Genomic DNA, 21,337 nt, shown 5'->3' on the forward strand with positions numbered 1-21,337 from the left:
CAATGAGCAAAACCAAAGCCATTGCTTGGGATTCACTGGAGGAACAGAGCTGGGGAAGCCTCCAGTCGTGGCTGCAGAGACAGGGGAAATGGTGCTGTGACTGTGCTAGAGAACATTGCTCTGTCCCTCGGGGCGCAGACAGGCAGAGAACATTCAGTTTGTTTTTCCTTCTCATTTTTAGACATGCAAAAGTGATTTTTCTCTTTTATTACCGCTGTTGCTGCTCTGTAGCAAAGGGCATTGGGTAGTTTTCACAGGCTGAATTCTCCCTAGAAAAGCCCCTCCCCTGCTTTCACAGCTCCAGCTGCCAGGTCTGATTTTCAAACAATTTGCAGAGGCCCAAATGTTTGCGGGGCAAAGCTGTGCCTGCAGGAAATGGCCGTAGTTTCCGGCTCCAAAGTGGTGTGAGGGTTGGGACAGCATGGGGTGATGCAGGACGTCCCACATCTGGAGAATGGACCTGAGGGCCATGCAGGGAAAAGTGGGCAAACTGTGCCCTGCTCCACTGGGTTTGGCTTTTGTGGGAAGAAAAATGATGTTCCATCAGAACATGGAAGGGTTTTGCATCAGAATGGGAAGGTGCTGATTTTTGATGAAATGTTTGCTGCTGATGTTTGCTGATCTTCCATCCTGAAGTGAAAGGGGAAGGATGGTGGGGATCTGAGTCACTCTGGGGCTGCAGTGGGACCTCCTGCATCTGTCAGCAGAACCAAGGCTGAGTTACTGCGGTAGAGGTGGTGACTGCTTCCAGCGCAGCGATTCCCCACTTGGTGTGGCTGAGCACCATCTATCTGGCCAGGCAGGGAACAGCAGCTGCCTGGTTCTGCGTGCAGGGATGTGCGGAGATGGAGAAGAAATGGGAGAGGTTGTGAGCAACGAGGGCAGCAGTCCATGCTGGGTGTGCATCCCTGGGTGATCTGGACAGGCTGATCAATGGGCTGAGCCCAATTGTATGAGCTTGAACGAGACAAGTGCCAGGTCCTGCACTTCGGTCTCAACAGCCCCGTGCATCATTACAGACTTAGGGCAGAGTGACTGGAAAGCTGCAGGGAGGAAAAGAATCTGGGTGTATGAGCTGACAGCTGGCTGAACGTGAGCCAGCTCTGTGCCCAGGTGGCCAAGAAGGCTGACAGCATCCTGGCATGCATCAGAAACAGTGCAGCCAGCAGAGCTGGAGGTGACTGTCCCTCTGTATGGGCCACACACTAATGAGGCCACACCTCGAGTGCTGTGTTCAGCATTGGACCCCTCACCACAGGAAAGACATTGAGACCCTGGAGCATGTCTAAAGATGGGCAGTGGAGCTGTGAGGGGTCTGAAGCACAAGTCTGGTGGGGAGCGTTTTGGCCGCCTGGAGGAGGGGAATTTGAGGCTGTGTTTAATTCTGAAAGCAGTCAGATGGCTGAAAGCTGTGCGCACAGCCCAGGGCAGGGCCAAAAGCAGCAGTGTCTGCTACTCTTGCATAATGCAAAGCAAAACCTCGAGGAAGAAGTTGAAGCAGTTCCCCACACCGCAGCCCCGGGTTGATTCCCGTAGGGAACTGAAAGGAGAGGAAATGTCCTTCCATGGGAGACTCTTGGAGCTATAGAGGCACTTTGGCATTGCTGCATTCTGCTGAGCAGCTGCGGCGAGAATGCGGGGCTGCCGGAAGGAGGAAATATTGCTATGTAAATTGCTGCACCATTGATTTATTTTTCTTCTTTCTGGCTGACCCCTGGAGTTCTCCCAGGGCTTTCCCCTCCATGCCCCCCTTCCCATGGCTCCACAGGGCTGCAGTGCTGCAAGGGGCTCAGGAGCATCTGGGAAAGGTTTGGACGCAGCACATGGAGATGCTCTGCAGAGTCAGCACAGGGGCCAGAGGGCAGCACTCATCCCTCCTCACTGCAGGGAGGCAGAGCTGCTCGCCAGGCATGCCTGAACGCACCCGAATTCCAGATCTGGGTCTGTTCTTGGGCCCCTCCACGATGCTTTGCCTTTGGGCCATAAACGGTCAGCTTCGCCCTGTGGCTGAGTGGTGGCTGAGTACTGCTGGTGCTGCAGGGATGTGAAGGGTCAGCAGGGTCTGGGTCCCAGGAAAGAATAGGAGGTTGCTATGGGGCTCAGCAGGATGGTGAGCTTCATAGGCTTGGGGCTGGCCTTGGGGAGGTGAGGTTTGGGGATCTTATGGGAGAGGGCCACGAGGCAGTGGGCGCTACTTTTGTTTATTAGGTACTTGTAAGAGAGCCTGGGGGCTGCAAGTGTGGATCATCCCCAACTCCATGTCTGTAGCAAGTGTCCACCACCAGTCTGTGTGTGAAAGGGAGATGGAGCTCGAGGGGACCTTTGGTGTCCAATGGTTTGTGTGTAGGAGAGCTGTTCTGAACAAACCCTGTGAAAGGATATCTTTCCACTGGATCGGAAAGAAGAGGCTGCTCTTGGGTTTGTGGGTGCTGTAAAGCTGGGGGTTAGCTGTAGCAGAGTCAAGCACCTGCAAAGATACCCCAAAATCAAAACACAAGCTAGGCATGCATTTTAAGACCCCCATCACATGCTCTTCCCTGCTCTTCTTAAAACCCCTAGATAAAAAAGAGGGACTGGGAAATGTCCCTGTGGGGCTCACATTGTGATTGAGCTCATCGCATGTTCCACAAGCAGCCAACTGTGGTTGGCAGAGTTCTGGGCAGTGTGCCTTGGTCCTGCCTCTCTGCCAGCCCAGGGGCAGCAGCAGGTCCTGTGGCCACTGGCGAGGAGCTTTTTTGGAGGGAGGCTGAACAGACCCCACAGGGCTCCCATGCAGAAGGAAGAGTGCTTTGCCAAACCGTAGGAGGAATTCCCACGTTCCTGTTCCTTGCACTGCCTGCCAAACCCTCCTCCTTTCCACAAAAACTGATGTATTTAGCTGGGTTTAACCTTTGCTCGAAGAAGTGAGTAACAAAGGTCTTTTACTTTTGGTTTCTGGGTGTTAATTTACGATTCAGCGATGGTTTTGTACACACAGCACAATGCCATTGTGAGAAAAGCTGGAGGAGAGACAGAGCGAGCATCACTCAGGGGTTCCTTTATAACAAGGGCTTTCCGGCAGCCTGCCCACATCACTCTTCCTTCCTGCTCTGGCAGCGTCTGCCAGAGCAGTGCGAGGTGTCAGACAGCTCTCACAGCTTCAGCACAAGTAGAAGGGTGACGGTGTGGGGTTTGGTATCCCCAGTGCCTGCGGTCACTGCGCTGCACCCTGCTCTGCTCTGCCCGGCTGCAGTGAGCATCCGACTCTGCGTTGGAGGTGGTGAGTGAGGTTGGAGGGAGGAGGAATGCTCTTTGTCATTGCTGTTTTCTGTAGCTGGATGGTACGAGGTTCTGCCTCCTTGGGATTCCCGCATTTGGGATTTTCAGGGCACAGAGGACCTTTGGGGAATGGCAGAAGGCACAGCTTCTCCTGTAGTTTTCTGCCCTGGTTACTGTCTTATCCTCTGGTTTGACTTGTTTGCCATGAGCCTTGGTGGTGATAGCAGCTGTCCACAGTCATATAATCAGTTTGGCATTATGTATGGGGAACGCTGGGTGGGATGGGCACGATCCTCTGCTCCTGAGCATGGACGGATGCATCCCACCTCTTTGTACCCAGCATCTGGCCAGGAGAAACCTCCCTGATTGAAGTCAGCTGCAGTGTGTGGCCTGCAAGGAGCTGGGATGGCCACTTCCAATGCAGTCAGGCTTGGCTTCTGCGTTATTTCCAAGCCCAAACCCCTCTGCAACTAATTAGGACGCCCACATCGGTGACCCCAGTGCTCCTGGTCACAGCCAGGCATGGGGAAGCTGCTTTGTGGAGCTGAAGTGGGGGCTTTGGGGGCTGCTCCCCCTGACCACCCTTGTCCCCTGGTGTCCCTTTGGCCATGGGGAGCCCACAGGGCTGGTTCCATGTGAGCAGTTCCTCCCTGGTGCTGAGCAGTGGGGAGCGGCAGGAGGCAGGGCTGAAGCCAGCCCTGTGCTCACAGCCCACGCACTGGGATTTGAGACTTTCCCAGTTGGAATTGGAGTAATGGACAAAAAAAGTAGTGAGGCTTTGACTGCAGCAAGTGTAGCTTGTGGTATCACAACCAGCTCAGGATGCTGGCCTGTGTGATAAGCACAGCTTCATATGGATCTGCTAAAATCTGTGCTCCATTAGCTCCTGCCCTCAGCACTCCCTGAAAGTTGCCCAAAAATTCCATCTTGGTGTAACGTAGGATACGCTCCAGCCTGCCCTGAGAACATCTGGTATCTGTGCATGGGGTGATATTAATCACAGCATAAACACAGCCAAGTGCTGAGCAGCAGAGCCCTCCCACCTCCCCCCCGTTAACCAAAGGTTGCAGCTATTTCCCAGTGCTCTGTGCCATGCAGGCTGCACGGTGCTGAGTGGATCCTACTGGCTGCTTACAGGAGGAGGCACACAGCCCTCCCTTGCCCTTCTTGCTGCTATCACAGTGCTGCATAAAGGGGAGATGCTGTTGTTGCTGTTTGGCAGCTGGAGGCAGAGCTGCAAAGCCTGTTTGTGCTGACGCTACTGTGAGTCTGCTCACTATTGGGGTAACTTAGGTTTGCTTCCTGTGCTCCAGGACATGCCATGGTTTCTTTTCAAGTTAGGGCACGGGCAGCATTTTTAGCCCCAAATTCCTCTGGAGCAGCCACTGACAGTGCTGTCTCCATGACCCGAAATGGGAGCATGGCTCAGTTTTGCCCCACGTATCCCAAAAAGTGTGTGGCAGAGTTGGAAAAACAGAACAAAAGACAGAAAAAGATGAAAATGATGTCTCAAGCACTTTAACAAGGGGCTGCTTTGGGGGGAGGCTGCACGGGGCAGGAGGGGCAGCTGCCGCCTTTGATGTCGGAGGATTTCCCCACTCTAGCTACCCTGAGAGAAAGCCAAGTGCTTTTTGTGTGTGGCTAGGATGGGGGGGAGCTGAGCTGCGTGTCCTTCTTGGGGAGAGTTAGGCAAAACTTTGGAGAAGTTTGGGAGCTGCGGGGGCATTGGGCCCACGTGCTCCGGAGGCGGAAGGCAGCTGGGAGCCACATTGCAGCATCCTGGGCTGTGCGTGTCCTCCCCCCCGGTCCTTCTGGGTAAGTCTATGCCTGAGCTGTCCCAGCCTCAGGGAACAGAAATCTGCAGCCAGGGGCTGTGCTGAGGGATCCACGGCACATGGGGATTGTGCATCCCCTTGGGATAAGGGGAGAGCAAAGTGAAAGGGCATGGAGAGAGCAGTGCTGTGCTGAGCGGGGGTGGGAAGTGAGGGAAAATACCATGGGCATAACGCAGGCAGCGGCATGGGAAAGAGCTTTGTCAGGGCCTGCATTGAGGCTTTTCAGGGTGGAAGGCTGCGTGTGCTCTGTGTGGGCACCAGGCTGCTCCTGCCCATGTTTTGGAGCTGTGCTCCCTACTTGGGTTTTGCCATGGGGACGGAAGGCAGCATAAGGGAATCACAGCGGGGCAATAGGGGCGACGTGGGGCTGTAGCAGTCTGGGCATGGTGCAAGGGATACCAGCCCAATGGGGGCTCCTTTTGCAGCACCAATACCTCTAGGTCCCAACTCCAAGTTGGCTGAGACCTCATGCTGTGCCCGGGATCCCACGGCCCCGCAGCACAAAGGTGCTGGTGGTGCCAAGCTGGGCTCCCAACAGAAGGGTCTGTACTAAGGTTGAGAGCCCTGCCCCAGCTCGGGTGAGTCAGATCTGTGTCCATGTGGGCAGTGGGAAGGAAGGAGCTGATGCTGCATCGCCTGCTGGGGTTGGGATTGCTGCTGGCTCTGTGGAGCTCATCAGTGCCTTGTGCTCTGCCTTTTGAGAGTGCTGTGGTGATGAGAATTGTCAGAGCCAGGGAGGAGGGGATGCTTTTCCTCCTTTCTGTTTTTGTTTGTTAATATTTTAACAACAGCTCCTTATTCTTCTCCTGCCACTCGGGACAGCTGCTTGCACAATGGTCGTGGGAGAGCAGCAGCTTGCTCCGCTTGTTGGAGCTGCACAAGGGGAGTGCTCAGGCTCAGATTTCTGGGCAGGGGGCTGGGCACAGCAGGCTTCTAACTGAAGCTGTGTGCTGAGTGCCTACAGGAATTGCTCCTTTTCTGCTGTACCCCAAGGACATGTTGTCACCCAGCATCTTCACACGCAGCAGTTTGGGGTTTTACTGTGCCCTCAGATGGGAAGTGCTTTGTGCTTCCTTTCTAAACCCATCCCTTGTCTAAATCCATACAGCACCAGGGAGGAAGCATCCGGGCTGGACACACTGGGGCTGATTCCATCCCTGGATCTGTGAAGGCGCTGCCTGCCCCAGCTGCCTCCAACAGGGCCATTGTCACTGTGTGCACAGCCTTTGCAGCACACTGAACCCTGTGTGCAGCTGGTCGGGGCCAGAGGGCACTGACAGCCTGTGGCTGCCTTTCCCCACACAGAGGTCATTGCAGCTCGCCCCTCTTTGGAGCCTGCAGACATCCAGCCCCCAGTGAGCGCCGTTGTGCTGGATTTGCTATTACTGCCTCAGGGAAGGTTTTGTGCAGAGCAGAGGAGGGAAGGAGCATCCTCTTACAGCACATGGCAAGTTTTGGCTCCTGTGTCCTGATTGTGAGCGAGCTGCTCCATGTGGTTGTGTGAACCAACAAGTGCTATTACCCCATGCAGACATGATTCCAGGCTGTGGGACACAGCATCCAGGCATGAAGCCATACAGGATGTGTGCCTTGCTCACAGCTCCATGGCAGGAACAGAAAAATACACCTGGAGCACATGGCACACTGTGCAGCCAATAACTCTGGAACTATGGATGCTTTTGTAGATACGTTGCATGGCTTTTTGTATTGAGAGCAAAATACCTTTGTGGCTGCGGGGCTTGTGAGTGGTACATGGAACCTCACAGCTATGAAACATAACAATTCAGCTGAAAGAGTTAATGTTGGAAGTGCAGCCTGAGGGCTGCCTGCCCAAAGCATGTGGCACACGGCATCTCCCTGCAGCAGCGCAGCATGGAGCAGTGAGCCCTGGCAGCGGGGTTGGGCTGCAGGTGCTGCTCACTGCAGGGATGTGGCTGGCCCTGCTGTGCTGGGGGTGAATGTAGAGGTGGCTGATTTGCATCTCTGGGATGGGAGCACCGTCTGCTCCTGGCAGTGTCTTGGTGAGAAGGCTGGGTGATGCTGGAAATGCTCGTCTGCTGGTCACTGCTGTGGTCCAGCAGCCTGTGTGCATGCATCATCAGGAGTGATGCTCCGTGGTAAATAATGTGAAAATGATGCTGAGGTCTGGGGGTGCTCAGGGCCATGGCCAGGCCAAGATGGCTGTGTCTCTGTGCCCCCAGTGCAGGCGCTGTTTGGGGACTGCTGCCCTCCTCCAACTCACCTTCTCCTCAAACCCGTGCAGAAGTGAGTCCCCTTCCCACCCCCGCCCAGCTTCCACTTGCCATGGATTCAAAAAAAGCAGGTCTGTAAAAGCCACATTTTCTTTGGGAATCGGATTAAGGCCCCTTGTTCTGCGCTGGGGACTCCGTGGCATGAAGCCTTTCTTTGTCCTGGGCATTGCTGGCCCAGCTGCAGTGCATTAACCCTTTGTGATCCTGGGGCAACACAAAGCTAGGGATGAATGGTGCTTTGCTAAGCAGCAGGGACTTCTCCTGGGGTGTGTGATGGCAGAAGGCAGTTGGGGAAGTTAGGTGCTGGCTGTGTGTCTCCAGGCTGGGCTGTGGTGGAGGTGGCCGACCCCAAGAACAGATAGTGGGCTGTCCATCAGCATCTCCTGCTGCACACCCAGGGCTTGTGTCTGTTGGATTGGTATTTTTTTTAGGCAGTGCTTGGAAGACAATCCAACTGCATTGCTCCTCTCAGGTCTGCTTATATACATCTCTGTGAAAGACAAATAGCAGCAGGGCCCATCCTGTTCTGGCACAGGCAGAGGTGGCTGGGGCAGCTCCGTGCTGTGGGGGACCCAGTACCGGTTATCAGGCAGCTCTGATAAGAGCACAGCAGGGATTTCCCCATCGGAGCTCTGGACTGAGTCAAATTGGCACCAGAGCAGCTCGCAGGCTCCTGACAGCCAGGCTGCGGTGGATGCCTCCTGCATTTTCCCATTGCTCTGTTAAATGTGAAGATGCAATTGCCCCATGGCAAAGAGATGCAGCCCCCCTGTCGCAGGCAGCTGCACCCAATTATCCTTCTGACCCCAGCCCCGCAGAGCCGGAGCAAAGGTTTCCTTCTTTCCATGATTAGGGTGCCCCAAATTCTTTACCTCTGAAGGAAAATAAAAGGGGAAGCACACAGCCTGGCAAGGGAACTTATCCCTGGTCACACAGCACATGGCTGGTAAGAGTGTCCTTGAAGATGCTGAGTGCACTCTGTCCCACTTGGCACACTGATGGCCAAACCATTGCCCCCCTGCAAGCAGGAGGATGTTGGGAGAAATCTCTTTTTCCTGCTTTTTCCAAACATTCCTGACCCTGGAGCGACCTTCTAGCAAAGTCCATTCCCCACTGGGAAATGATGGATTGCCCAAGCACAGCCTGTGAGCGAGCTGCAGGAGGGAAGGGCACTGCTGGGGGTGATACTGGGAGCATGGGGTGACTCATGGCAAGGACGTGGTGCCAGCTGCACGCCTGCAAAATGATCCTTCCTTCCTTCCTTCCTTCCTTCCTTCCTTCCTTCCTTCTTTTCTTCCTTGGGGCTGGAGAGCTGCATTGCCCCACTCAGGAGACTGGGCACTGTGGGCTGCAGGGCTCTTTCAGCATTAATAACCTCAACTTTGGTTTTCTGGTTTGGGTGGCCATGTCCCTTCTCAGTCACAATGAGTTTGCTGGTGCTCCTCAAGGTTACTGGCTGTGCTTTTCCCACTGCTATTGATCTGTGATTAGAATAAATACAGCTGGCAGCACTTCCAGGTGGTTGAGAGCCCGCAGCATCCATCCGAGTCACGGGGACCATGTGGGTGGACAGCACTGCTGCACTATTAGGGCCATAAAAACAATTCCCTAAGCCCTTACGCTGCGGCGCTTCAAACTGGGAATCGGTGCGGTGAAACTGAAAATGTTTCATCATCATTTCTGCAGGGAAGGACATTGCTGCACCCTGTGCTCTGTTGGTTTGGTGTATGCTGCCCAGTGGGGCTGTGGGATGGAGCCATTCAGTCGTGGTGGTTCTCTGCTGCAGGATGAAGGACAATGGTTGGGATTTGCCCCAAAACTTGCTGCAGTTTGTTCAGATCCCTTGGTAGCGCTTGCAACACCAAGAGGGCCTCACCAGCACTGCTCCTAACCCAGAATTTTTTATTTAAGAGAGGAACAATGACTTTGTGGTTAGAAGCTGAGCCGGGGGTTTGGCTGCAGTTCTTGGCTCTGCTGTATGTGACCCTGGGCGGTCCTCCTCTCTTCATCTGCAGCGCAGGGATAAGGCTGCTTCCTTCCTCGTGGGCCTGTTCTGCACACCCAGCTCCTGGTGCAGGAGTGGAGAGGTGCCCCTAGAATAACAAATCCTGGGGGTGGCCATTGTGCAAAACCCACGTGTATCTGAGCGCATCCTCCTTCCCGCTGGAAGCAGTGTGGTTTGCAGCCATGCATCCCGTTCCTGTCTTTGCAAGGCTGCAGGGACCTGCATACAGCCCCAGCTGCTCCTTGGGCAGGCCCTCCCCTGGCATCCCACATTGGATTTTCCTGGAGATTAGGGAGATTAAAACCCTAATGCCCATTGATAGGGGTTAAGGCTTTTTTAAGTCATAAAAAAAAAAAAAAAAAAAGGTGGTGTAATCCAGCAGAAAGCTGTGCACAGCTGCAGTGTAAGCAGATTGAAGCTGGATTTCCTGCCTTGGTGTTAGGGTGGAGATTTCTCCGAAGCTGTTATTTGTGGCACTTTGCTGGAGCAGAGCAGCGCCAGCCAGGCCCAGTGGCTGCAGGACCTGTGGGTTTGGGGCAGGATGGGGTGAAGAGGGGCCAGCACTGGTGGCTGTGAGGAATGGTGATGGGGTGACACAGATGGTGACATGGATGCTGATGGCGTGATGCTGGTAGCAGGTCTCTGGACATGGAGGGTGGGGGGTGCATCTGATGATGTTGCTGCTGCATGCTTTTAGGGGTGGAAAAGAAAGGATGAGAGCATACCAGGTGCTCATGGGCAATAGATGGCCCAGGAGCCTGTGCTGTGAAATGGGGCCCTTTTACATACTAGGACTGTAAGTGTGACCCTGCTTGACACTTTAACCATCTTTGGGCCCTCCTCTGGACATGCATCCTAAAACCATAGGGTATCAGAACCCCAGTTTATAGGGGAGTGTGTGCCCCTCACTGCCTCCTGCAACACAGCCCCAGCACTGCTGCTAGGGAGGTGCTGGAGCTGCTGTAAGATGGGAGATGTGTAAGATATGGGGCAGTAAGAGCTCACAGAGACAGATAACATCTTTGTTGAGCTCCACTGACATGATCTTAAAAAAGCAACTGAGCCTGAGGGTGTAGATGCCTGAGCTGGGGCTGCCCTGAGTCGGGCATCTTGCAGCCGCCTTGTCCGCTGATTGTCACCACATTGGCCCCACGCTGGCTTGTGGTAGTGGCTGAAAGCTCTCTGGCTCCCTGGCTGCAAAGCAAGCAGCGTTACTCCCACTGCATGATGGGGTTTGGGATCTGCTGAGATAGTTTCAGGATACCCGAGAGCAAAAGATAAAGTTTCGGTGAGCAGCGAAGCGTCTGAGAGGAGCGGGGCTCTGCTGGGTGGGTGCGGGTCTGAGCCCACAGTGCATGGGGCTGAGTAGGGACCGTGATTTGGGATAACGGGGGATTGAGCGATGGGGAGCAGCCGGAGGAACTCGGTGGGAAGAGGGAGGTGGGAGCCTTTAAGGGATGGTTGGGGCCAGGGCGAGGGGAGGCGGTGGAGGGAGAGGGAGGAGGAGGAAGGGTGATGGGGGAGGAAGGTTGATGTGGGGGAGGGGGAACGGGGGAGGAAGGGTGATGGGGGAGGAGGAAGCAGCAGGAGGGCAGGGTAAGGAGGAGGAGGAGGGCAGGGGGAGGAGGAAGAGGAGGAGGAGGAGGCGGGGAACCGCGCGTTGCCGGAGCCGCCGCCGCCGCCGCCGCGGGTGAGTCGCCGGTGACCGGGCGGGGGGAGCGGGCCGGGGCTGGGCTGAGATGGGGTGGGGTCGGGTCCCCTTTTGGGGTGCGACCCCAGGAAGTCGCTGCTGCCAACGGGGCGGCCCCGGGGACCGCTGGTGTGGTCATGGAGGGAGGCAGGCAGCCCAGGTTGGCCGGAGGGCTCTGCCCGCCCCCGGTTCGCTCCATGAGGGAGCAGAGCGGCTGTTCGACATCTTCCCACCCTCCCCGTGCCGGTGCTGCTGGCATTGTTCGGGATGGAGAGCGGCGGGAGCCGGGCTGCGAGTGGGAGGGGAAAGTCCGCACCCGCCGTGCTCAGCCTGGTCCCGAAACGCGGTGCTCTGAGGCGTCCGAATACAATCGGTCTTTGTGAAAAAGAAGGAAAAAAGAGGAGAAAAAAAGGAAAAGGAAAAAAAAAAAAAAAAAAGAAGAAGAAAAAAAAGAAAAGAAAGAAAGAAAAAAAGGCCGACCAGGGCGTAAATTTCCCCTTGAGAACTCGTTGCTGCGTGGCTGCAGCCGGGAGCATCCCGCAGCGCTCCTGGCTGGTGGGTCGGGCAGCTCTGTGCTTCTGCTCCGTTACGGGCACAGAGCTCAGAACTCAGCGAGGGGGATGTGGGGACCCAGAAATCCCTTTTTTCACCCTGGGGGTCTAAAGGGCTCTGTGTCCCTGAGCAGCATCACCCCGAGGGGGCTTGTGGGGTGTCCCCTCCCTGGTGCCATGGCGCAGCAGCTTTGCGTACCACCAAAACTCCTTCTGCTGGTGCTGACCCACACAGTGTGCTTCCACAGGGCTGTTGGAAATGTGAGCATCCTGCATAGCTTGCCTGCCTCGGGATGCCCCCTGCACACAGGGTGTGCCTCTCCAGGACCCCAGTAGAGCCTGGGGTTCCCAATCCATAGCCCTACATTCAATTTGGTGAGACCGCTGGAGCAAGCCTTGGGGGTCTTTCTGACCTTTTCGTTCCTTTTTATGTTTGTCCCGTGAACGGAAAAAGGACACCAGCTTGCAGCTCCTCCCTGCAGGTCTCTGTGAACGGTTTCCTGTCTGTCAGCCCAGCGTGGGCCTCACGTGGTGGGAGAAACAAGGCTGTGCTGCACTGTGCTGCCAGGGCGAGCGCGTGGCTGAGCCGCAGCATTACCCAGCTCCTGCCCAGGGCTGGAACTGGGCACCCAGCACTGATGTCCCTAGGCTGGTGGTGAGCCTGATGCTGTCACCAGGTGCCCAGGGCACGGAGCAGATGGCCACAGCTCAAGGCATGGCTGTGACAGCTCAGCTCGGGTGGCTGCGATCAAATAGCAGCAGTGTCCCCTGGGCACCGCCTGCCTCTGCTGTGCGAGATGTATTTGTGAGAGCTGTGCACATGAGGGCTGAATTTTGGGGGCTGTGGGGAATGCTGTGCCTTGTGATCCTGTAGCTGTGTGCCTGAGCCACCACAGATGGGCTGTGGGCAATCCCTATGCCATGATAGGTCTGCAACTCTGCATCCAGCCTGTCTCTGCTGCCTGTCTCCTGCTGTTCTCTCCAAAAACAAAATGGTTTTGCAGTGTGCTGCATAGGCTGCATTCGCTTCTGTGTATCATGTCAGGGATGCAGAGGGACAGCAGGTTTGCCTTGCCCAGGTGGGCTTGGCTTCCCCTCATCCTCATCATGGTAGCTTGAGCCAAGTGGATGCACTCACCTTGGCTTGAGAGAGCATGGTGCCTAGGGCAAGTCAGGGGAAGTGTTGCCTTGCTCCGTGGCTCCTACAGAACTGCTGTTCCCCAGTGCTCCAAAGTTGCCAAAGCATTGGGAGTTTGGCGTGTGAGGTAGAAAAGCCCCCTGAGCATTGAGTGCTGCGGTCCTGCCCATCTGCTGGGACTGGCTGGGATCTATAAATTCACTCCTTGCTTCTAAAAATGTCTCTGTTACACCCAGCAGCCATAATTCTGGAGGATTGTTGCTCCACATCACTGGAAGGTTGGTTGGGCTGCACGACTCTCTTGAAACATCTGTGGATGCTCAGCTGCCTGGAAGCTGTGATGTTTTCACGCCCTCAGCTGACTGATATACAGCCGTTGGCTATCCAACTGGCTATGCTAACCCATCCAACTGACCTGGCAGCCTGTGGTGTTTCCAGCCTAGCACGGAGGAAAGGGAGCTATCCCCAGTCTAGAAACCTCTGTGCAGCATCCTTGTTTGCTGGGTGCTACTGCTTGGGATGCCTGGAACAACATCTGCAGCCCAGAGCAGTTGGATGCCCTCTCTCATCCTCTCTGGCAGTTCCCAGCATTGCTTCCCCGAAGGCTTTTTGCAGAGGGACCCTCTCACTGCAGCCCTTTGCCCTGGGGGTGCTTCTCAGCGGCTGCTGCGCAGATGTTGGATTTGGCTCGCATCTGATGCGCGTTAATTATGGTGCAACAGCCCAGAGCCTTTGGCAAAATAGACTTGAGAGCAGCTGTCCAAAGTCACCCTGGAGCTGTGGGCTGGTTTGTGCTGGTGTTCTGCACACTCCGCATCTCCAGTACCCACGTGGAGGGGATTTCCCCAGCAGAGAGGACATTTGTGCAGAAGTTCCCATGCACCTCATGTTTGTTTACCCATGGGCATCAGCAGAGCGAGCAGGACCCATGTTTCCCCAGGAGGCAGCTGTGCTATGGAGAAGCAGTGGTGGTTGAGGTCCAATTGCTGTTGGGGGCTCAGAGGCACTCAGGCATTCCTGATAGCGCTGTGTGTTTCTGAACACTTCAGGTGGGTCTGGCGCAGCCCCTTTGGAGGTGACTGGATGCTCAGGTTCTTGTTAGGAACAGATCTGCTCTTCCCAGGAGCTTTGCCTCGGTGGGAAGCTGAAAGGAAAGAAAGCGAGAGCGTGGGTTGCAACATTCCCCCGGGGGAATTCTCCAGGCAGTTCGTGTCTGTGCATCCCTGTTGTCCTGCAGAGCCTCCGAGTTGCAACATGTTTATTTATCTTCTCCCCAAACGGGAACCAGATGCTGGGATAGCTTGGCCTTTCACTTACTTTTTCCTTTTGGCCAGCTGCAACAGCGTGGGCCGCGTGCACCTTGGTGGTGGCAGCGTGGCAAACAGGCACACGTGATGTGCATCCTTTTGTGGCTTTTGTCTCACTGTGAGCTGGTGAGTCACGAGCCCTCTGCGGTGCATTGGAGCAGAGCGCTGCACGGCAGCACGTAGCGCCTGCATGGGGTTGGGGCAAGGTTTGTGTGCACGTCCCAGCTGTGAGCTCGGGGAGGGCGCAGCACCTTCTGGAAACTGCATGGTAGCAAGGCTCTGTGCACACCCGTGGCTGTAGGATGCTCCACAGAAAGAGCAGTGATGCATTGGCACAGCTGCCCGGAGTGTAGGGTGGGTCATCGGCCCTGGAAGTGTTCCAGAACCGTGGAGATGTGGCACTGAGGGATGTGGTCAGTGTGCACGGTGGGGTTGGGCTGATGGTTGCAGTTGGTGAGATGAGAGGTCTTTTCCAACCTTAATGATTCTGTGAGTCGCTTAATTCCTCTGCCAGCCCCCAGGCTGCATCCTGTCCTGCAGGACCAGAGCACCCCAGGCTCTCTGTGTGTTACCCTACCGTTCTGCTCCTGGAGCACAGTGCTGAGCAGTTGCACAACCCTGTGCTTCTGGTGGCAGCATACTTTCCACGTGATTTATTTTTTAGTGGTATGTAGGGATTTTTTCCACTTTTGGTCTTACCACTTTGAAACAATGCCAACTCAGGACCTATGGAAGGACCTTTGGCATGCTGGACTCGCAATCTGTTCCGGGAGCAGCCTGCAGTGTGTTGCCAGCTGTGCTGGAGCCCAACTGCCTGGTGCAGGGCTGGATGGAGGAGCAGATTGTTGCCATGTGTGTCAGCTGCTTTGTTGTTCTCCAGCGGGGCTGGAGGTGGAAAAAAAGTGCTCAGAGCACAGCAGTGTTGGCGATTGGTGTTGGGTTTGTTTTTATTTTTTATTCATGCTTAGTGTTAAAGGAGTGGAGTGCTTGCAAGACATGAATACTACTGCCCCAAAGGGCCGGGGCTTGGTTTGGAGGAAGCCCCTCTGTCCCAGCTGCAGAGGAAATCATGCAGCTCCTCATCAGAGCCAGAAATAACAGTGGGGTGAGGCCTACATGAGGATAGAAGCTGAGGTCCCTATTCCTGTTTTAATGAGCGAGGATGAGGACCTTTGCAAAAAGCTTAAAGAAAGTAAATCAATTTGGCTCAGATGCAGGGATGTGGGTGCTCATCCTGCTTGTGCACACTTTGTGCTGGGGATGCATCACCTCGTAGTGCCTTCCTGGTGGTTCTGCTTCCCATCTGTGGATCCCAGAGGAGATAGGGCTCTGACTTTTTGTATGAAGATGTTAAATGAGACTATGGATTTATATTTGTTTCTCTGTCATCCTCCAGAGACATATGCCTTCTTTGCAGTGCGGTGCTGACGTGCTTTGGTAATGTGCATGCTCTGCACTGAGCTAAGTGCCCTGCTTTTTGGGCAAGTCGAAGGCTTTGCTTTTCCTGTGACAGATAACAAAAGAACTAGAGCAGTACTGTGGCAGCCCTGTTACTGTGTGGGTGCTCTCTGGTGCGACCCATTTAGATATGGATGTGTTGTTCTCCACCTGTCAGTGGGCTGGCTCTTCACTTGTGCTGAGGGCTTCCTCAGTGCTGGGTTTGGCTCAAAGCATTGCACTGGGATCTGGTGGGACCTGGCATGTCTCTGCCCGTGGAGCAGGTTCCAGAGAGTTGGGCTGCATCCTTGTGCTGTGCTTCATAGGCTTGGTAATGTGGGCAGGGATTGAAGTGCGTGCAGTAGGTTAAGAAATGCAAGCCCAAATTCGAGGTGATTCCAGGCAAAGATGCTGCGTGCTGCGCTCTCAGCCCCCAAAATGCCCTTCTGACCATTCTCCCTTTGCCCCCCAGGTCCAGAGGCCATTCCCAGCCCTGTGCCCGGCATGACGGACGCTGTGCGTGATGCTGGCCCCAAGCAGGCGGCACCGGCACGGCCGGACAGACCAGCTGCAGACTTTGGCTACGTGGGGATCGATGCCATCCTGGAGCAGATGAGACGGAAAGCCATGAAGCAAGGCTTCGAGTTCAACATCATGGTTGTGGGTGAGTGCTCCCTGCGGGCCAGCTGCCTGCAGCGTGCTCCACGGGCTGTTTGTTTTATTCTGTGACAATGTTTGTCCTTTCTGTCCACCCCTTGGGAACAGCAGTTCAGCTCCATGTCGCTGTCTCTAACACGGAAGAGTGCTGTTTGCAAAGTGCTGGTCAAATTCAGCGGTCATTATGGCCAGGATGGGACACAGCCTAGCAATTGCCAGGATCCCAGTGCTGTGTTGGGGTGCATCACTCCCCCTGGGAGCACCTCAGAGGTGTCAGGTGTTTCTGTAGCCTTGCAGAGAGTGACAGCCCTGCACTGGTTTGGCAGCAAAACACAGAATCATAGAATGAATCATAGAACGGCTTGGTTGCAAGGGACGTACTGTTGGGTTATTTGCAACCTACTTTAGAGAACTTGCTTTAGTAGGGGGTTGAATTAGATGGTCCCCAGAGGTCCCTTTCAATTCCTATCTGTGTTTCTGTGATAGTGTGACGTCAAAGATCATCTAGTCTCAAACCCTCATAGCATGAGCAGAATTGCTTGACCCAATGTGGCTTGAGCACCTCCAGGGATGAGACACCCACAGCTTCTCAGGGCAGCCTGGGATGTGGGCTGGGAGGTCACTGCAAACACTCTCACTTCAGAACCAGTTGGTGCAGGTTCTTGTGACATTTTTTTGTGTGAACCTAGCTGAGTGGCTCCAGGCTTCCCCCTGCACTCCCAGCAGATGCTGGGGGCTCATCAGAAGGGCTCTGCTTTGGCAGCACTCTGTGTGTGGTAGGGAAGCCTTTGCTGTAGCGTGGCTGGAAAACATTGTTCCTCCCTTGACAGGCTCCAGAGAGCTGTTTACAGGCTGGGGAATTCATAGCAGCATGAATAAACTGAGCTGCATCCCTCCCTACAGACATGGGGAGGGGTGCAGGAGGAGCTGTGCCCATGGGAGGCCCAGGGGTGCTTGGCTGAAGCTGGTGCAGGAGCACCTGGACCAGACTATCACATGTCCCCTCTGCAACCCAGTGGTGTTGGCTGCTGGTGATCAGTGTGTGCTGTGCTGTACTGCCTTGCAGCTCGTAGTGGATGCAGAAGCCTGAGGTGTTGGCGTTGCTACTGCTGGGATTCCAGTCCTGCTAAAGGCTCACAGAGCTGCTGGGGGAGGGTGTGGGAGTGTGTGGTGGTTCAAGAAGCCACGTGCAGAGGAAGGAGCTCCTTTGTATGTGACCACACTGCTGTCCTCCCCCTGCTTTCCCCTACACACAGCGGTGCAAGGAAGTGCTTTGCCCCAGTAACACTGCCCTGTCACAAGCTCTGTGCAGGCTGTGTCCTGGCAGCTTCTCGTCTGCTGTCCCCTGCAAAAATAACCCGGAAATGTCACAGTGCTGACGATGGTTTGTCCTGCTGCTTTCCAGGTCAGAGCGGCTTGGGGAAATCCACATTAATCAACACCCTCTTCAAATCCAAAATCAGCCGGAAATCTGTACAGCCAACTTCTGAAGAGCGGATCCCCAAGACCATTGAGATCAAATCCATCACTCACGGTGAGGCTCCACATATCCCAGCTGGTGCTTTGGCTTTCGGTCCTACTGTGTCTTGCGTCCTGCTGAATTTCTGCTCTCATCTGCCCAAATGGGTGTGGAGCATCCAGAGATGCTCAGTGAGCTGGGAAAGCACATCTTTTCCTCTTATCCTCGAGCACTGACTTAATTATGATAGAAGGGAATAAGCAAGGTGGCAGCTGGGGGGACTGCATACAGGGCAAATGCAGTGCTGCATCCCCTCGGAGGGCTGGTTTGTGCCTGCTGGAAGCTGTAATGGGAAGCTGAGCACGCTTGGCTCACCCTGTCCGCTTTCCTCTCCATTTCAGAGATTGAAGAGAAAGGGGTTCGCATGAAGCTGACGGTCATTGACACCCCTGGCTTTGGAGACCACATCAACAACGAGAACTGGTGAGCTGCCTGGGCACGAGGCTGCTTCAGGGAGAAGGCACCTGATGCTGGGGCACCCTGCTTTGGTGCTGGGGGCTGGGCTGTGGTCCTGTGCTCCCCGTGCCCTATGAAGAGCAGAGCAGAGTGGGTGCTCCCTGGCACCGAAGTGGACCCATAAACATCCTGCTGATTGTGGCATGAAACAGGCTTTGTTTGGTGCCAGGAGCAGCTGTATGCCAGCACAGCCGGTCCCCAGACCCTGCTCATGTGGCCCAGAGCCCTGCCACATGTCCTTGGGACAGCTGGGGTCTGTGTGGGATGTGGTGCTGGCTGGGCAGTGTTGTGTGCATGCAGAGTGCCTGAGTCCCTGTGTGGTGCCACTAGGATAGGGAGGATGGGGGCTTTTTGGACACCTCTGCTGTCCTGCGCTCCCTCTCCTTATAGATGGTGCTTTCAGGAAGCAGGAGGGCTCAGGGTCCCTCTCACACCCCAACCTCACGTGTCTGTGCCTCTGCAGCTGGCAGCCCATCATGAAGTTCATCAACGACCAGTATGAGAAGTACCTGCAGGAGGAGATCAACATCAACCGCAAGAAGAGGATCCCTGACACCAGGGTGCACTGCTGTATATACTTCATCCCCGCCACCGGCCACTCGTACGTACACACCCCTGGGCTCCAGCCCCTCTGTGCTCCCCTCTGTGCCTCTGGTCCCACGTCTCAAGTGCTTAGGGCAGCCCATCCCCAAAGATGGAGGTCTGTCAAAGGGTTTGGAGGAGCTCAGAGTCATCCATGAGCACCTGGAGTTGCTTTAGCCAAGGAGGATGGGGTGTGTTCTCCCGAGGCCATGAAAGCTTTCATTCAGGTTTGCTTTGATCACCTTTGCTCAGCTGAGGGTGGGCATCAGGCAGCGAGCTTTTGGATGGGATGATTGCCTCTGCAAACAGGAGAACTTGCTTTTCTGCTCCCCCACCTTTGTAAGTGCTGCCTTACCGAGGGAGCCAACATCATAACCCTTTTAGGGCATTCTGTGGTTGTTTGATTAGTCTGCACATGGGATGCAGTTTACTCTGTGCAGAGCTCTCCTGTCTCTGGCACTTCTCAAATAACAGCATCAAAGGGCTCCATCTCCAACTCCTGCTTTTCTGTTTTAAAGACACAGAGCCTTTACTGAGAATCTGGGGCACTTGTGGTGTTCTGAAAGCCACAACTCGAAGCGTCTCAGCATGAAGTGAGACCCGGGCTTCCTTTTGATTTGAGTCAATTCCTTCCACTTCTGGCTTTGTCTGCATGGGGAATTTTTGTGTCTGATTTCAGAAGTAAACTCAAACCACCAGCACTGTATTCATGTCAGCCTTTTCCTCTTCATCACGGAGAGATGTATTCCAACAGAGAAAGAAAAAAAAGGTTTTGTTTTGCTTCTGTTGGTGGGCAGACAAAAAATGCACTTTTCAGTGGAATACAATGACTGCATGGGGCAGCTATGCTCTTCTTGTATAATAGGCACAGCATGTGCAGGGACCTCACAGCCTCTGAGAGGGAGCAGGAGCCTCCCTCTGGGCTTGGACTCTTCCTTTACACCCTGATGAAGTGGAAATGTAGGAGGGGATGATGTGTTGGGCCATTTGGCTGTGGGTGCTGCTCATCTTTGGACCTATTAGCAAACTGGGTCGGGGTATTGCAGCATGAGCTGTGCTTTGTCTTTTTCTCATCACTTTGGGCATTTTAACCCTTGCACATCTGTGAACATGGGAGCACAGCATGCAGCAGATGTGGATGGGAGATTTGGGGCTGCTGTAGGCTCTGCTTCCCATGCAGCACCCCGTGGAGCTTGCTTCACCCCGTCCCCTGCCGGAGCCCCTCGGCGTGTTCTGGTTTCTCTCACTGCTGGCTAGCAATAATTGCTGGAGGTTCAGCTGCCTTTCTTCTTTCTCTCCAGCAAACATGTGTTTCCAATATCAGCTAGCCCGGCCGTTGGAGGATGGTGTTGCTGAGCTGTGCACAGCCCTTGCTGCGGTGCTAACAGCCCTGCCCTGTGCCACCCCCAGCATCGGCTCACATCCCCTCCTGCCTGGGGACAGCAAGGCTGAGAGTGATTGAAGCTGTTGCCTGCAAAAAGATGGGCAAACCCCATGGAGTGCAAGAAGGCTGTGGGAAATAAGCTTTTGGAGAAAGCAATGAGCAAGCATTGGGTTTCCCTTCTGCTCCCCTTTGAAGTCCAAGTTGTGGTTCCTGGTACCCCACTGTGCCCATGCTGCAGCGCTGGCATCAGAGCTCTGTGCTCAGTGTGCAGTGCAGGCGCTCACACCACGCTTAGCACAGGCTCATGCCTCCTACCATTCTGCTCAAGGGTTAATCCAGGGAGAATTTTCCCTTCCTAGGGAGGTCAGGGCAGGATTTGCAACCCATCTAGCTCGCACACACCCTGTCCTTCTTGTAACACTCCCGTAAAACCATGTTAGCACAGGCTAAGTAACCTGCTGGCAGGGCTTCTGGCTGCAGCCGCACAAGCCGCAATCTTTGCCACCCAATAAATTTCTCAGCTGTGACCCCTGTGAAGCACCACCCGGCTTGGAAACGTAGCTCTGAACCACTGCCCAGCCCCAGCAGCCCTGCTCTGTGTGTGTGCCAGAGCCACGTGTTGAGAGATAGACACCCTGCAGCCACGACTGGGCCCCTCATCGGGGTGCTGGGTGCTGTGGGATGGCTACATGCACAGCTCAGCTTCCTGCTGGTGGTTTGATCTGGGGCACAACAGAAAGGAAATGGCTGTGGCTCTCAGTGGGTTGTTTTTACCATAAAGGTATTTAGAGGCACTCTGCTGTCTCCAGCACCGTAGCAAGAGGGGGTGGGGGACAGCCAGCATTGCTGGGTGGTGCTGTGCAGCAGGAGTTTGGCAGGAATTAGATCTGGGCTTGCCCCATCGTGACCTTGCCCTTGTCTTCGTGGGCCTGTGCAGCATTAATTAGTAGATGTTCAAATCAGGTTCTCTTCTTTCATCACCCCCTTAAGCCCTTCATTCTCCTTTGTTGTCTTCAGATGAGTAACAGTGACTTCCAGCATCACTTGCTTTTAAATATTTGAGGTTTGAGTGTTCCCTAAAAATTGTGGCTGGGGAGTTTGCAGCAGCTCAGCCTATGGATGTGATGTGCACGGAGGAAACACTGGGGAACTTTGCTCTACTGCATCCTGGGAGCTGCCCCATGGTGCCACAGCTGTCCCCTCTGCTTCCATTTAGCATCACTGCTCTGCGTGTGAGCTGTGCCTTGGGAACAGCCTCAGCTCCTC

General features: G+C 54.8%; 1 protein-coding gene across 5 annotated transcripts in view; it reads left to right on the plus strand.

The window, feature by feature from the left end:
* The window catches only part of SEPTIN9 (septin 9), a 95,122-nt gene that overhangs the window by 67,505 nt on the left and 6,280 nt on the right, over positions 1–21,337 (plus strand). For all 5 annotated transcript variants that reach the window (XM_042833263.1, XM_042833265.1, XM_042833267.1 and 2 more), the window contains 4 exons: positions 15,946–16,137; positions 17,536–17,664; positions 17,991–18,072; positions 18,569–18,706. In XM_042833263.1, the coding sequence (XP_042689197.1) occupies positions 15,946–16,137; positions 17,536–17,664; positions 17,991–18,072; positions 18,569–18,706 (541 nt within the window). The remainder of the gene's footprint in view (positions 1–15,945; positions 16,138–17,535; positions 17,665–17,990; positions 18,073–18,568; positions 18,707–21,337) is intronic.

This window comes from Centrocercus urophasianus, unplaced genomic scaffold (assembly GCF_019232065.1).
Source record: "Centrocercus urophasianus isolate 14NV4802_14NV808 unplaced genomic scaffold, USGS_Curo_1.0 seq_41, whole genome shotgun sequence".
NCBI classification, from domain to species: Eukaryota; Metazoa; Chordata; class Aves; order Galliformes; family Phasianidae; genus Centrocercus; species Centrocercus urophasianus.